The sequence below is a fragment of the Phodopus roborovskii genome, unplaced genomic scaffold (genome assembly GCF_943737965.1).
Source record: "Phodopus roborovskii unplaced genomic scaffold, PHOROB, whole genome shotgun sequence".
NCBI lineage: Eukaryota > Metazoa > Chordata > Mammalia > Rodentia > Cricetidae > Phodopus > Phodopus roborovskii.
This window is the reverse complement of record NW_026126627.1, coordinates 1644406-1660402: the sequence shown is the minus strand read 5'-3', so window position 1 is coordinate 1660402 and position 15997 is coordinate 1644406. Positions and strand designations below refer to the sequence as shown.

The 15997-nt window shown below is 38.9% G+C and overlaps 1 protein-coding gene across 3 annotated transcripts in view; it reads left to right on the top strand.

Moving 5' to 3' along the window:
• The first annotated feature begins 479 nt into the window (after nt 1-479).
• The window catches only part of Cfap20dc (CFAP20 domain containing), a 251621-nt gene continuing 236103 nt past the window's right edge, over nt 480-15997 (top strand). For 2 of the 3 annotated variants that reach the window (XM_051206685.1, XM_051206687.1), the window contains exons 1-4: nt 486-565; nt 2597-2686; nt 5464-5557; nt 13376-13448. In XM_051206685.1, the coding sequence (XP_051062642.1) occupies nt 545-565; nt 2597-2686; nt 5464-5557; nt 13376-13448 (278 nt within the window). In that variant the 5' untranslated portion in view covers nt 486-544. Of the gene's footprint in view, nt 566-2596; nt 2687-5463; nt 5558-13375; nt 13449-15997 lie in introns of all 3 variants that reach the window. The other variant, XM_051206686.1, reaches the window with a different exon arrangement.

Genomic DNA, 15997 nt, shown 5'->3' with positions numbered 1-15997 from the left:
CCCCCTGACCAAAGAGTCACCAGTTTACAATACTTGGAGCCGAAGGGAAGAGACTTGATCTGAGTTACAACCTGGGGGTAACCTTTTCTTTTTTTAGCTGATGGGTTACCACTTGCCACAGGTGGGGAAGCCCTCAGTTGCCTGGGCAACGCTTTAGCCTAGCCAGAGGCAAAGCACCCTGGAGGGCTCAGTGCGCAGGCGCCTCCGGGGAGCCAATGGGTGCGTCCGTTCAGACCCGGAGCAGGCTGCGCGGTTCCCGCGGGCGCGGTCGGTTGTGTGCCGGGAGGCGGCGGCGGGCGGTCTCGTAGGTTACGCGCAATCACCCCGCCTCCCGTAGATCCCGCACTCTGCGCCAACCCCTGTCGCGGCGCCCCGAGCGGGGACCACGATGGCGCGAGCTGGCGGCAGCAGGCGCCGCTGAGCTGACGGCGGGCGCGAGGCACCGAGGCGAGCCCGGGCAGGCGGGGCCCAGAGGCGCCGCTTCCCGCCCTCCTCCAGCCGACAGACAAACTCTGTGCCCCCAAACCCTGGGCCCTCTGCGGGAATGTTCAAAAATGAGTACCAGGTAACCCGAAAGAGCTTCCTTCCTGGGGCTAGTTGGCTTGCCTTCTGGGTTGTGAAGCCTCCACTCCCGGGGTGAAAAATAATTAGTGGCTAAGGCGTCTTGACCTTGAGTGTTCATGCCCCAGCCCAGTGCTTTTTAGTGCAGAATCTTTGGATTTGATTACAGAGCAGGTCATGACCCTCCCCCACCCCCCCAATCCGGAATAGGAATTTGAGCACCAGACCCCTGATCCCCTCTTGTATCTTAGAAGCTATTTAGAAGAGTTAATGAATGGATCACTTTAAACCCAGGATTAAAGTAAGCACTTGGGCTGTGTGCTGTTTTCTTTTTCCTATGACTCTCCTGCATTGGGGTACATGAGGATCAGTTGGGGAATACTAACAAAAACCCAGATTTCCTGACCCTTCTTCTAGATCTGGTGAATGAGAAATGTGGATGGGCTTAGCCTGTGTAGTTTTAAAGCAGCTCCCAAGCAAGTCTGATCCAAGGATTACATTTGGAACACACTGTTTCTCAGTGTTCCTCAGACACCTTGCTGCTTGGATGGCATTCCTTCCCTACCTCGGCTCACTGGCTTTCTGTTCCAGCTCTCCTGTCTTCATCTTCAAATGACTAGTCTATGTAGTATCTTCATCTTTCTGTTAGGAATATTGTCAGAGTACTGGTACCCCCATCCCCAGGGCCCACCTCTTTGTGGCTTCATCCTTTTGGCCAAACACTACTTGACCTTAAAGTGGTGTGTGCTTTTCTTTTGTCCCATTTTAGAAGTTTGTTCTATGGGTTAGAATAAACTTAGTTTAATCGCAGCATGTAGATATAGTATAATGTTATGAAATAACAGATGCCCACTGTGGACAATTTGGAAAACACAAGAAAAGAACTGGGGAAAAAAAGTTTACTGTTTCACCGAGGTTCAGGAGATTTCTTTTTAAAATCCAGCGGCCTCAAACTTAAAATTCATACAAAATGACCTGCCCTTAGAAGCAATAGCAAGTACAATTTTGCACATAGTAAGAAAGAAGAAATGTTCTACATGTCAGAAGCAAAACATATGCTTTAGGAAAAATGCTGGTGAGTTTTTACAAAAACTAAAACAGGTTTTTATAAAAATCTGTTTCTTGTATGTGCTTCGTGTAATGCAAATCATACTTAGTCTTTATCTCAGCTTCTCAAATTTCACAACATATTCTTCCTTGGAGATAATCATTTAATTCCCCCATTTTTATTTGCAGAGTATATGGGTACTTAGTAATAACTTTAGCATTCCTATTAGTGTGACTCGTGGTCTTCAGTTTACAGTAGGTAACAATCTATTGAAAATATTCCTTTTGTTCTTCCTATATGTCTCCAAATATATTTGTTTGAAAGATATCGTAGAGATGTTCAGTAAGAACCACCTTCCACATATACCCCCATCCTTCTTGGGTCTTTTTATGAATGAGTCCAAGCTATTTTCCCTCTTTATTGAATAACTTTCAATGGCAATATTAAGCCCTTGCTGCATGCCAAGTATTGTCCTTGATGATTTATGTTTGCTAGCCTGCATGATACAACAACTTATTTGACAGATGGAAAAATCAAGACATTAACTCCAAATTCAGAAAATTAAAAAGAAGGTATTGGAGCCCTAATCAATATGACTACTAAGTTTATGTTCACACATAGTGATAAGATTTATTAGCTTAGTTTATAATTGTGTTTAAGCCCTTTAGTCTGGTCTTTTTAGATTTTTTGAGGACCTGATCTATACATGTCAAGTCAGTGAGCCCTTTCTATAATATTTCTATGGCACAGTTGATATTTATCATGTTTTTAAAGGTGAGTTCCTTAGTAACCCAAGGTGACCCAAATCCAATAGTTGTGGCTTACATACAGCCAAAGTATAAAATAGGTATAATAATAGGGATAATGTTTTTCCCGTATCTGACTGTTTAACTGACAGATGGCTAGAACACTGGTTGTAGACTCTGTGGTAGATATAATGTCTCTGATGCATTGTATTCACTGTGGATTTCTTGTTTGATTTTCTAGGGAGGTGCATTTGTTGAAATCTTTAGTGCCCAGGGCAAAAATCCTGGAGCAAAATGGAAGATCTTTGGCAGTCCATCTGTGATTTGGAAAGTAAGTGTTAGAAATGTCAAGTCCTGGAAGGGATGTGTGGGAAGGTTATAGAAAAAGGGACTTGATCAGACTTCAGAACTGGTTTTCTTATTCTTCCACCATCAAAAGCTTTGTGTTGTTGGTTGCAGGCCCTACCACCACCACCAGACACAACCCCGTAGCTGGTTAAGACTGCCACATGGTGTGTAACTGCTCTGTGTTCTTGGAGTCCTGCTTTATCATTTTAGGTGACTTTGGTATCAGTGAAGAAAATCTCTCTTACCCCGGGCCTCTGGGTTTCTTGAGTTCATCATCTTTAATGACATCTGATTCTGCTGCAGTCTTACTATTACTATCACATCCTTGACCTCATCACCACAAACAGTGGGACCTCTGAAATTATCAAGTGAGACACAGTGACATTTTTCGATGACCTCAGTCTTCGATTCTTAAGCTCACTTCTTCAGATCCACCCTCTGTCTGGTTCTAAAGTCTGATTGGGACCTTCAGGGCATAACTTTTCGGTTTCCTCCTTGTGGTTAGTTTTATTGACTTTCCCTGAGGTCCTATCTCTTTCTCTGCAGTGCAGAAACTTAAAGTCTCATTTCAGTCCCTTTCCAGGAAGGACCTTGAAAGCCTTTGCTCTTTAGCCTATCACGATGCTTGCCTAGCCAGCCCCTGTCACATCCCCGTCTTTCCTTTGCATGTGCCTGGGCTCCTCAATACTTTTGGAGAAAATACCTAGTTTTAAGATTGATAACACTATAAATCCAACCCCAGTAGTTCTGAAAATTATCCTGTTATATTCTTGTCAATATCCAAATGATCCTTTCTTGTCATCTTCGGTTTCCAGCCACCAGACTGCTTAATCCTAGCCCCTGCCCACATCCAGGGTATGCCCTCCTGACTCACCAGAAGCTGACACCCCCACTTCCCAGAGAAAGTAGGAGCCATCAGGTGGAAGCCAATTTTCCTTGCTTCCACCATACCTAAAAGCGTGTCTCCATCAGGGTGAATAAAAGATGAATAAGAATACCTGTAGATGAAACTTAAACCTGCTATTGAGTGCTTAGTATTTTCTAAGCATAACATTAGACACATTGCATAATGTTATATAATGTAAGTAACTTTGTGATGTAGATAGCTACGTGCCCCTCTGACAGATGAGATTATTGACGTATGGAATGACAAGGATAGAAATTGGGCAGTTCTTGCTCTGAATGAGGGAAAAACGGTACTCAGAGAACATGTGCCAGAGAAGTCAAAAGAGGCTTCCCCAAGTAAATGACATTGAGTTCTGGTATGGTTTGAATATAAAATGTGCCCCCACAGGTTGTTCTATTTTGAGAGGTTGTAGAAACTTGGAGGTGGGGAATTGGATCACTGGGACTTGGCATTTGCAGGTTCTTCTTGGCCCCAGGTTTCTGTTCCTTACCCTCATTCCTGTGTGCCATGAAGAAGCTTTTCCACCAAGGTTGCCACCACTGATATTTTGCCCAGGCTCATGGGATCAGGAACTGTAGATTGAAGTGTTTGAAACCCTAACCTTAAAATGAGAATCGTTTTGCTTTCAGTTGTTTACGGTGGATATTTCGTCACAGCTGCCCAAAGTAACTAACGCAAGTGCTGAGTGTCAGCCAGGCATCCAGAAGAGCATGCCAAGTAAAGGGAGCAGTGTGAACATAATTCCCGTATCAGAAGGGGGCTTGGCATTCTCAAGAAACTGAGAAAGTTATTGGTATTAAAATGAAAAGATTAAATTTGAAGTGCTTGGTGGGGACCAGCGTATATAAGTGCTTTGTGACTGTGTTGAAGGTTTGGGTAGGCTATGTGATAAATAAAACAAATTATATATATATATATATATATATATATATATATATGCGTGTGTGTGTGTGTGTGTGTGTGTTCATCGCAAAAACATAGGGCATGCTGTTACAGTGAACATTACATGGACTTACACATTATAAAAGTCTCATTAATTAAAAAGATTTATTTTGATGTTTGTGTGTGTTTGTCAGTGTGAGTATATGCCATATGTATATGTGGGGTGCCCAGAGACGTGAGAGGACAGCATCTTACACCCTGGTGTGCAAACATAGATGGTTGTGAGCTGGCCAGCATGGGTGTTAGGAATTGAACATGAATCTTCTAGAAGAGCAACAGGTGCTCTTGACTGCTTAACCATCTCTCTAGCCCCTTAGCTTAACTTCTTAGCATTAATTGTTACATTCCAGTTCATATTGTTTTAAAATGTTTGTGTGTGTGTGTGTGTGTGTGTGTGTGTGTGTGTGTGTGTATAGTTTTTAAAGCCACAGCAGATATGAAATAATACATAATTAATTCCACTTGAAGTATGGCCTGGAAGCAAAAACTTCTAGTGTGAATTCAGCGGGTGTTAGACATTTCTTCTGCTGTGCAGGAGGTGGTGATCAGCTGTGTACCTAGATGGGGATTCATGCAGGTAGCAAGAGGCAGCTACATCCAGAGCCAGTTAGTAGCTTTGGAATCCCTGAAGTTGGAGAACTTTTTTTCATTTGGAGAATACATGTTTTCATATCGTAAGATTTAGCCACATGGCTAGTGTGCTTTTGTGTTCCATTCCCAGCAAGTCTCAGGATGAAAGCCTCATCAAGGTTTGAGTCTAGTTTTATGTCTTTTGTTTAAAAAAAAAAAAAAATCAATCAATCAATCAATCAAACAAAAAAACTTTTTCCTGGAATTTGCAATTCCAGTTTTTACAGAATAAGCCAGATAAGATATGCTTCAATCACTGCTATTTTCATTTTGTCCCATAGGAGTTTGATAAAGAAGTTAAAAGTTTTGTATTTATCCTGGAAGGCAGCAGCCAGACCAACAGAATTCAATTGCCGAAGGAAAATAAGCAAATCCGTGAGTAAGACTTCTAATACTGGAGTTCAGTGTTTGAGAGAATTATATTTTGTGTCTTAGAAGCAGGCATATAGTAGGACCTTTGTGGGATCTGCTGGTATGAAGTCATGTGATATTTTCAATGTAGAAATTAACTGTATGTAGAAAAACATCCTCCCTCACTATCTTTAAATTTAGAACTATTTTAAATCCTAGAAGATTATTTTAGTAGCTATTTATTATAATAGTATTTATTGAGCATTAACTTTGTATGAAGAATTTCTCACAAGTGTTCCTTTACAGATGAGCATAAAAACATTGGGTTCTTATTAGAAAATCCGGTGGTTAAGGCAAAGTTTTGACACAAACTCAAGAATTCATAAGTTACAAGAACTTCAGTTTTTTAAAGAAAAATTAGTAACAATAATCGATAAACCTTTAGGAACAAAATCTAACAAGTATAGATATGTTCTCTAACAGATAGCTGCAGTAATTGGTTCCAATGTGAAAATTAATGTGGCATTTTAAAGCCGACAGAACCTTACAAGGTGACTTAGAGATGCGGTCTAGAAGAGCAGTTGTTGACAGACATGAGGTTGAAATTTAAGGCTCTGTCAACAGATTAAGCTTTCAGTAAAATGATTAATTTGAATAACGTCTAAATATTATCAGGTTTTTTTCACTTTTATTGGTTAAATATATATTTCTGGTTTTGTAGAAATAAATTGGTAGTTCTTTTTTGCACTTAATAGTCATTAAGAATATTTATTAGGGGTTTGCAGATAAGGCAGAATGATAGAGCATTACCTAGGAGGTCCAGAGGCCTGGGTTTAATCCCTAGCAACATAAATAAAACATTAAAAAGACCTTCCATGCACCAGGCACTGTGGAAAGCCATTGGTACCTGATTTCTAATTTTAATTTCCTTTCTAAAGTATACAGATTCTAGGCTTTATGTACCATTTCAAGTACTATGTGACATTTTAAATTTCTAAAATGTAAATCAAACCACGAAAATTAGGGATGGAAGATGATTTAATTTAAAATGTTTTGCCAGAGTTTCTTTATAAACTAAGAAATCAACCTTAAAAGAGAATAGATAATTATTGTTAACATTTTAAAATTAATTTGATGCCACAGGGAAATATGCCTGGCTTCCTCATAGTTCCTAGTTGGATTTGTGATTGATAGTAGACTGTTTTGTTGTTGTTTTTCATTTTCACATACATTTGTGTTTGTAAGTAAGTGAACTAAAATAAGTTCGACAAGCGCATCTGGAGTTGCAGTATTTTTCTCATAGGAGACACAGTTCTTCTGATTCGGGATTTTGGCTTTATGTAACAGATATATTCCGGGAACTTGGCTGTTAGAAGTAGGCTAGTCTTTTCGCCCTTGTGTTTGGCTTGTGAAGATAGTCTGACTGCCTTTTAGTATCCTCTGTGTCAGTACCAATCATGGTATTTATGGAATCAGGCAGCCCTGCCAGCCTTCTCATTTGGCTCTGAGAAAGATTCTTCCTTTACCAAAGTGACTAAATACAGTCTCTCCTTCTCCCTTTTCTACTCTTATTCAGGTTTTTGGGTTTTTTCCTTACTTTCCTCAGAAATGGGGTATAATGTGTTATAATTGCCTTTTTAAATGTAGCAATGATGGCTTTTAATTAGAACAAACAGAAGATTCTTCTAATGTGTTTCTTTACACAATGCCCTGCAATTAAAAATTAATCTGGCTTTTCCATAGCCTGTGCAGCAGTGTAACAAATGAAACCTTTTCTATGATATCCCTGGTATTAATGCTGTTCAGATGCACTCTTTGGATGTTTTGATAACAAAGATTGTAGTTATTTTTACTTGTATAAAATGGCCTTCTGTGTGAGTTTCATGTGGTTAAACTGAAATTAGAAAGCATGCCTTGAATAGAGAAGTAGCTTTCAATTAACATCTCAATTAAGTTCAATTATCCCTATGTATTCCTATTTTAAGAGTTAATACATACTTTATGTAAACTTGACATTTGGTAGTTCATTTGTATTCCTGATTATATTAAATACTTATAAGAAAAGTTTCATAATGAAATTAAGTATTTTTGACTGTTCCTATATAGTAATCTTTCTGAGTTAAAATTGTACTTGATCAGTCTTAAGTAAATAAATCAGTTTTTAATTTGTTATTACCTTTACTTATTACTGTGTGATTGCATGCATGCACCATGGTGTGCATATGGGTCAGAAGACAACTTGTCATATGGGTTCTCAGAATGAACTCAGGTCAGCTTAGCAAGCAAATGCACTTAGCTGCTGAGCCATACAACTCACCCTGTTGTAGCTAGAGTTTTCTGTCCCACCAGGTCCTGCCATCCTTCAGCCCCAAATAAGCACACAGACACATATTAATCATTAAACTGTTGGCCGATGGCTGTGGCTTCTTATTGGCTAGCTCTCTCTTAATTATTAACCTATAACTACTAATCTGCGTATTTCTACATGGCCTTATCTTACCAGAGAACACCTGGTGTGTCCTATCTTCCCAGTCTCTAAATGGCATTTCCATTGCTGTCTCTCTCTACCTTCCTCTCCCCAGCTTTCTCTGGTCTGGTAGCTCTGCCTATCCTTTCAGCCTGGCTACTAGCCAAACTGTTTTATTCATCAGCCAATAAGAGAAACATATATTCAGAAGGAGAGTCCCCTTCACCCTGTGGTTTTTGTTGTTGTTTCTTTATAACCTAATAACCTCGAAAGAGACTGTTGTTAAACTGTTGTAATTAATTTGCTGCAATAAGTAAAGTTCCTCATAGTTCCTAGTTGGATATGTGTCACATAGTGCTTGAAATGGCACATAAAGCCTAGAATTTTTACAGTTTACAAAGGATACTAAAAGTAAAATTCAGGTACCTACAGCATGTCTTTTCATAGTCTTGTGCATGGAAGGCACCCAATACAAGTTCTTTCTAATATGATTAACTTAATGTTGCTAGGAATTGAACCCATGCCTATGAGCCTGCTAGGTAAATAACCCATCAAATGACAGAACATGTGATGCTCATTATCACACTGTATACTTCTCCATGGTATTTGTTAATCATCTTTTTTATAACTCCTAACTCAGTGATGATTTATATTTGATGTTCAGATAAGTTTGTTAAATGTGTCTCAATGAGGACAATTCTGTTCTCATTTCTAATTGTAGCCATCTGCCCTTGGTAATGACACTTTCATCTATCATTTAACAGTTAGATAAATCTATGCCACCCTTCAGCTTGGATGGTGTTGTATGGAGTCGACTGTATGAGAAGTATCACTGTCACACATAAATATCCAGTAGGGATTTTGTATTCAAGAGTCACATTCAAAGTCATTGGTTTCCCTGCTGAATCATCTGAAACAAATAGTGTGTGTCCAGCCATCTGCATCCCCAAAGTCTGAGTTCAGCTATTCTAAAAGATGAGGATGGCTTCCTGTGGTTCCCCGAGGTCTCCTCATTGCTACTTTGCTATTCTTTTAAAATTATATCTTGCTCTGTTTAAAACCCTTAAGTGTCTTTGATCTCACCATTCTATGAAAGTGCTTTATCAGAGTGAGCAGTTTTCTGTATTCCTGAGCCAGTGGGGGCTCTCGGCTTTCATCCTCACCTCTAGGAGCATCTGAGAGCACCAGCACATCCTTGATACCCTTCCCTCACTTACCTCCTTGGATGTCTCCCACCTCCATCTTCATCCAACTGTATACTAGGTTATTCATTTTTCCTGTACTGTTGCCACCTGAATGCTATGGTGATGCTAGTCTTTATGTTTAGCCCTGTAGCTATATGTTTTCCCTGGTTATCAGCATCAGGATCATAGATTTTAATACCACTTCTGTCTTACTTCAGTCTTGCAAATCGGGACCACCTATATGCAATGCAGTGTGTGTAAAACCCAGCTCCTGACCAAAGCTGCTTGGGATACTTCTTCCCTTCCTTTAACTTGCTAGCAAACAGCATTGTCTTTTCAACTGATGAGACCAAAATTCTTCTTTAAATCTATTTCTATTTTTCTTTATTTTCTGAATCCATTAAGAAGAGATCAGCCGTACTGGGGAAAAGACTGAAAGGTTTCCTGCTCCTTACCCTTCAGTACTGTTCACACCTCTCTGGGCCCTGGATTATTGCAGTTTTACTTTCTGTTATCAAATTAGCAGCCAGAGTAGAACTCCTCAATTATAAGTGACATGTGAAACATGTTACCTTCTCGTGAAAAATGTCCCATTTCCTAAAGTAAAAATAATTTCTCAATGGGAATATGACTATCTGATTCCCTCTTAACTCACTGGCTTTCTCTCTTATTGCTCTTCCTCTCCCCTGCATCCCACCCATTCTAGGCCATTGCTGTTTTGACACACAGCTTACTCTTCTCCTCCCCAGCCTTTACTAAGGTGCCACCTTGGAGCGAGACCCACCTGACATGTACTTAATTTACACCTGGACTTCAGCGTCCTGTTTCCAGCCCTGTGGCCCACCTGCTGCCCTGATTTCATACTGTGGACAGCACTGAACATGTGTGTAATTGTTACTTGTTCCACTGTTTTCCCAACCGTTTTCAGAAAGCAAATTCCACAGATAGAAACTGCTTAGTTTGTCTTGTGTTACCTGATATACAGTCAGGTTAATCTGCATTGAACACATGCATGAATGAGCAGCTTCCCACTGATTTTAGGTTGGCCCATATCTTTCGCATGGCCTTCAAGGCTGCATGTGACTGAGTTTCAGATCTATTCTTTTCCCTGTTCAGTGTCTTGTAGCAGCTGCCTGAGCATTTTAAGGTTCATTTCAGCTGTCATACCCTTCCCCCATGGACATCTTAACCTCCACCATAAGATGGAGTAATCCATCTACATTCTGCTCCTCCTCTATCACTACCACACTCCCAGTCATTCCCTGCCTGTTGTTCCATGCTCAGATCCTGCGCTATTTTTTCGGAACTACCTTTACTGATCATCTCTTCCTCTCAAGTTAAATGCTGTCATAGGACTTTAACCTCCTCTTTTGTGAAACCATATTGTACATTCCAAGAGGGTGTAGGTTATGACTGTCTTATTTACTAAAAAAAAAAAAAAAAAAAAAAAAAAACTTCCAAGTCCTGTGCACAGCGTGTGATCAATAATTTTTGTTAAATGACAAGGAAAATTCATAAGATGGTTCTTTGAGATACAGATGGAAATTATTAGCCTAGTTTAAGGGATGAAAAAGAAATTAAGGATATGCTAAGGCTGTGATTGAAGTCTTGGAGTGAGTTTATCCTGAGCTTTCTGGGCAGGGAGGAGGAATGACTGTCTGCAGCCTCATCCCATTTCTTGGATGATGCAGTCCTTGTAAAATGTATGTAAGGTATGCGATCTGTCATTTGTTCCAATGAAACAACTCTAAAAACATTGCTTAAAACCAATGATATTTTACAAGTTGAGTATGTCTTTATGTATTTAAAAGGAAAAAGAAAGGGGACTTTATCCCTTTAACAAGGACTTCTGTATATTTTATGCATTTGATGGCCATTTTTAAACTAATGAGGCCTATATTCAGTATTACATAGAATAATGTTAAGTACAATGCACATATGAAGAGTCAGTTTAAATATCCTAGGTCAGCGAAATATGTACTACAATGGAGTTTATTTAGCATTACTGCCACATGGAATCAGCTCATCGAATGTTATTAAAACACTCTTCTCTTTGTCATATCATCACCCTGTAGTATCATCACATTGAAAGCTTGCCTGTTGGAAAGTAGGGCCTTGGTGTGTGAGAATGTTGAATGACAGTTCTGTTTTGTTTTGTTTTGTTTTGTTGAGGAAAGAGATTGTTCTTTTCTAAAACTGGTCTTTTACATGCAGCTCTTTGTGCTTGAAGGAAATAACACTGATTCAGTGAGATTTGTGGCACCGATTTTACAGGGCTGGCTTCGCTTGATCTGGTGTTTTCCAGGCTCTGCTTACAGCTGAGGCCCCTGTGGAAACAGCAGTACTCTCAGTGCAAGAGGCCAGAGAGGACGGCTGGTGGTGGCATATTTGAGATGGCCTCATTTTGCTATTTCACTTTGCTTTTGTGGGTCAGAGCTCTGGTTGCCACACTCGCTCTTACTATAAATGTGGTGGAACACATTCCTCCAGAATTTTCTGTTTTGTGTAACTTCGGGTTTCTCTCTGAACACATGTATAAGGTTGACAATTTAAAAGAAGTTATCCTTGTATATTTGATGAAAACATTCATCCTTGTATATTTGATGAAAAGCATTTATATATGTATATTTGGCCAATTATGTTTGTTTATAGAAAAGTTTGGTAAAAAACACAGAAGTGGTTTATATGTCCCAGGAATGCTGTAAAACAGCTTACCGTAAGAATCACAAACCAGAAGTCTTTGTATAAAATGATCAAAAGTTAAATTTATTATATTTATTGCTAGCATAGATAAGACATACCACCCTTAACTCAGTTGCTTTCCCTTGGAGTCTTATGTCTGTGCATATGGGTGTGTGGTGTTTGTGTGTGTGTGTGTGTGTGTGTGTGCGCGCGCGCGTGCGCACGCGCGCGCGTGCACATACATGAATGTATGCATGCATGCATGCATGCTAGGAATTGAGTCCAGCATTGTGCACACTAAGCAAGCACTCCAGCCATAGCTTAGGTGGGCTCTGAATTGGAAGATGAACCTTGAACTTGTGATCTTCCTGCCTCTGCTTCCTAAGTTCTGGATTGTAGGGAAGCACCATCAGACCTGGCTCTTCCTTAAGTCTTTTTTTTTTTTTTTTCCTGTTTTTTGTACTTTTGGATTTATAGGAGAAGGTCATAGACAAAATTATGACAACTTTATTATATTCTTATGCAACACAAATATTCCTAACCTGGATTTTTTTTTGGGGGGGGGGCGATATGATCCTTGTGAGTTTTTCTGACCATTTTTTAATCTCCTCAAGGATTGAAATGAGAATCTCCTATATGGCTTACCTGCCAAGATCTTCTACAACCCGTCCATACCAGTTCCCTAAGACGTCTGTTGGAAGCATCATAAATCGAGAGATCAATAAAAAGTTCAAAACCTTAGAGGGAATGACTTAAGTGACTGAATGTAGACAAAGTATAAAAATCAACTAACTTTATTTAAGCAGTTGTAGACTACAGCTATCAAAAGTGCCATGTAGGTTTTTTTTTTTCCTCAAAATTTCTTATCCTTATGAAACTAGTGATGAGGAATAACAGCTATTTTTTTTTTTTTTTAGTGAGAATTAATTAAGAGCATGTTAACAAAAGAGATTATAAGTGAAACTGTCTTCCTCCATCCAGCTAAGTGTGGACATTGTTAAAATCATACGACCAAGATCTGCTTTGTTGAGCCTTTACTTGTAGTTGCCATAATTAGAATTACTTTTCTTGAGCTGCTCTTCTTTATTTAGTTGTTTAGTAAGAGTATAAAACCTGTCAAAGAATAAACTAATTGCCACGTTTTTATGACCACACTGATGCCATAGTTCAGTTTTATATGTGTGTGTGGACTGCTATTCCATGCTCACATTCTCTTATGGCATAACAAAAGATGACTACAAATCCTTTATTTTTTTTAATTTTCATAAAAATATCACCAGTGCCACAGATGGGACTTTAAAATGCAACATTTGTTGAAGTTTGATTCAGTTGTCATCTGCCTCATCTTTACAATCAGGTTTTAAATCATGATGGTGCTCCTGTGTGCCTTCCTGCTCCTGAGCAGATGAACTAGGCAGTTTGCTGGGAGCACTGACTGTGTCTGTTTGTGTGTACATATTAAGGGCCTGAACATTTCAAAATGTCATATTTTTTTCTCTCTTGTTCTAGTTGGACTGATCCAGAGGTTTCTTGTACTTCAGATTTACATACCCTTGGGACAGGACTTCTCCACTGAACTACTGTAAGATCTATAGAACTTCTTGTGAATGTTTTATGTGCATTACACATTAGATCAACTGAAGCAGTGTAACAGTCATTAATTGCATGTGGCAGGTCTTATTTTTACATTAAGCAGTATGACTTATCGAGTTGACATGAAGTAATTAAGTAATTTAGTTGTATTTCTTGGGTTTCCCTACACTCTGGGATTTTGGAGGGAGAAAGAAAGTAGGTTTTATGTTTCAGAAGATGCTGTGGAATTGGATTTTATATTTTTCCTCTTTCTTTGCAGAACTATAGTTGGCTTAACATCGATTGAAAGACATTGTAACACTATTTACTGTAGTTTTGACATACTGGTTCCTTTTGTGTATGAGAACATAGCTTGGAGTATGTTTATTTCAGTGGCCTTACAAGATTGTTAAGCAAAAGTTAAAATAAATTATTTTTACTTAGTTGAGCTATGTGTTGCAAGATAATAGTAGTAATAAAAATAACATTTGTAGTTTCATACAAAATTCAGTATTTTCTAAGTTTTTGTTACTAAATTTATGTATTGTAAATAAACCATTAAATGGTTTATTTTTGGTTTGGTTTTTAATTAAAAACCATGGTAGCCTTAGGCATTTGTCTTCAATCCTGGACAAAAGTGAGTTCCTAATAAGACAGTTTTGATCCAGCTTTATCAGCATTTACTACAAACTAAAGGAAAGTATGTTTTTAGTAATGAGAGTTATTAATTTCCATTTACATAAGCTGGGGTATTAGTGATTTTTTTTTTAGGTTGTCCGAGTCTGAATTTTAGCTTATAAGGTGCAGCTGTGTTTTCTTAGCTAAAACAGAGGTGGAACACCATACATGTCTGTTTTACTCAACCTTAAGCGCCTGTGAACTTGTAAGATCTTCTTTTATCATCTTCCGTATCCACCACCATTCTTAAAGATAGCCCTTAGAGAGAGAAGACCAAAGCGTCGTTTGATGCTCTCATGTGCCACTTCCTGGTTTCTACAGAGAACAGCGTTTTCAAGCCCCCCAAAGGCATTCTAAAGGTGCAGAGAGCAACACAGAAAGCGTTACTTTCAGCACAGGAGAATGGGACTTCTGAATCGAAAGAAAGCGAAGTATGTTTTAAACTTTAAAGCTCTTTACAGTGAAATCCAATTTTGTTCCCCTTTTTCCCTGGATCTCATCATGACCCCCACTTTGAGCTTTTTTAAAGCAGTAGTAAAGTCGTTCCTAGTCGGCTTTGGATTAGAGGCTGTGAGAACTATGGCTGGACCTTAGAGGCCTGTGAGACCATTGAGACATCTTTTTTCTTTATAAAATTAAGCTTTATTTGTGCCCAAACACTTGAGCATATCACTCTAGCATACATGCTATACTGTCTTAATTAATTTAATGACTATTAAAACTTTAAATTTTGAGAAACCAATAGGAATCCTTAATCTGATTCTAGCAGGAAAGAAGCTGATGCATAAGTGAATCAACTATTCTTTGCTACCATATCGCTAATGCTCTTGGCCTGCTTAAGTGTGGGAAACAGTTTTGAGAGGTATTGGCATTGATTAGATTGTGAATGTTGTTTACTATAATCATTGATTTTCATGTCTTCACGTCCACATGGGAAATGAGTTGATTTTCTAGATGAGTTTTGTTTTATAATTCTAGAAAAATGAATTCTTTTGGACACAAAGGTTAAAATTATTAAATGACATGGGTGAGAAATTCCATTCTCAGTTTATTGTATATGAATTAACTGCATTTGTTACTGATAGTCAAAATAGTTCTGTTTCATGCCCAAATGACAGAGACCATGTTTTCAGCAAAGGGCAGATGGAATGATAGAGGTAGATTTCCATTCTCATTTTCCCCAGGCCTTAAAAGAAAGGACTTTCTTTCAGTACCCTTCTTGTTGTACTGTTCCTAGCAGCACAGCCCTAGGCTATTTTAAATAATACATTTCTCTAACAAGCTTAGAAAGTCACCTAGCAGAACCATATCTGGCTTCTAAATTTCTTTATTGTTAGAGCGGGGAAAGGCATTTTGTTTCTCAAAGGTTTTTGCTGTACATCGTTTGGTTTTTATCAGTGGAGTCTTGCTAGCTCACTTAGGAGTTTAGCAATCATTTCCTAAGCCTCTTTCTATGTCTTTTATACTTCCTGGATGACTTATTGTGCCCAGGAAGGTGTAATACATGAGGATTGGGGGTGCTGTAGAGCCAGCAGCTGCTCAGCTTGAGGACCTAGTGTTGTCAGGCAGTGTGCTGCCCCTTGGGGACTTGAAATGATTTGAATCTGTGACTGTTGTTTTTCCTACTTTCAAAATACCATCACAGTCGTCTTAGCTTTTCTCTGGACTTTTCAGCTTCTTCCTTGTCTTAGTTACAGCTTCTATTGCTGTTGCTATGAAGGGAAACCATGACCACGACAATGCTTATAAAACAAAACATTTCATTTCGGCTTGCTTCGGTTTCAGAAATTTATCCCATTGTCTTCTTGGAATCATACAGGCAGATGTGGTTCTGGAAAAGGAGCTGAGGCATCTTGATCCACAGGTAACAGCAAGTGAACT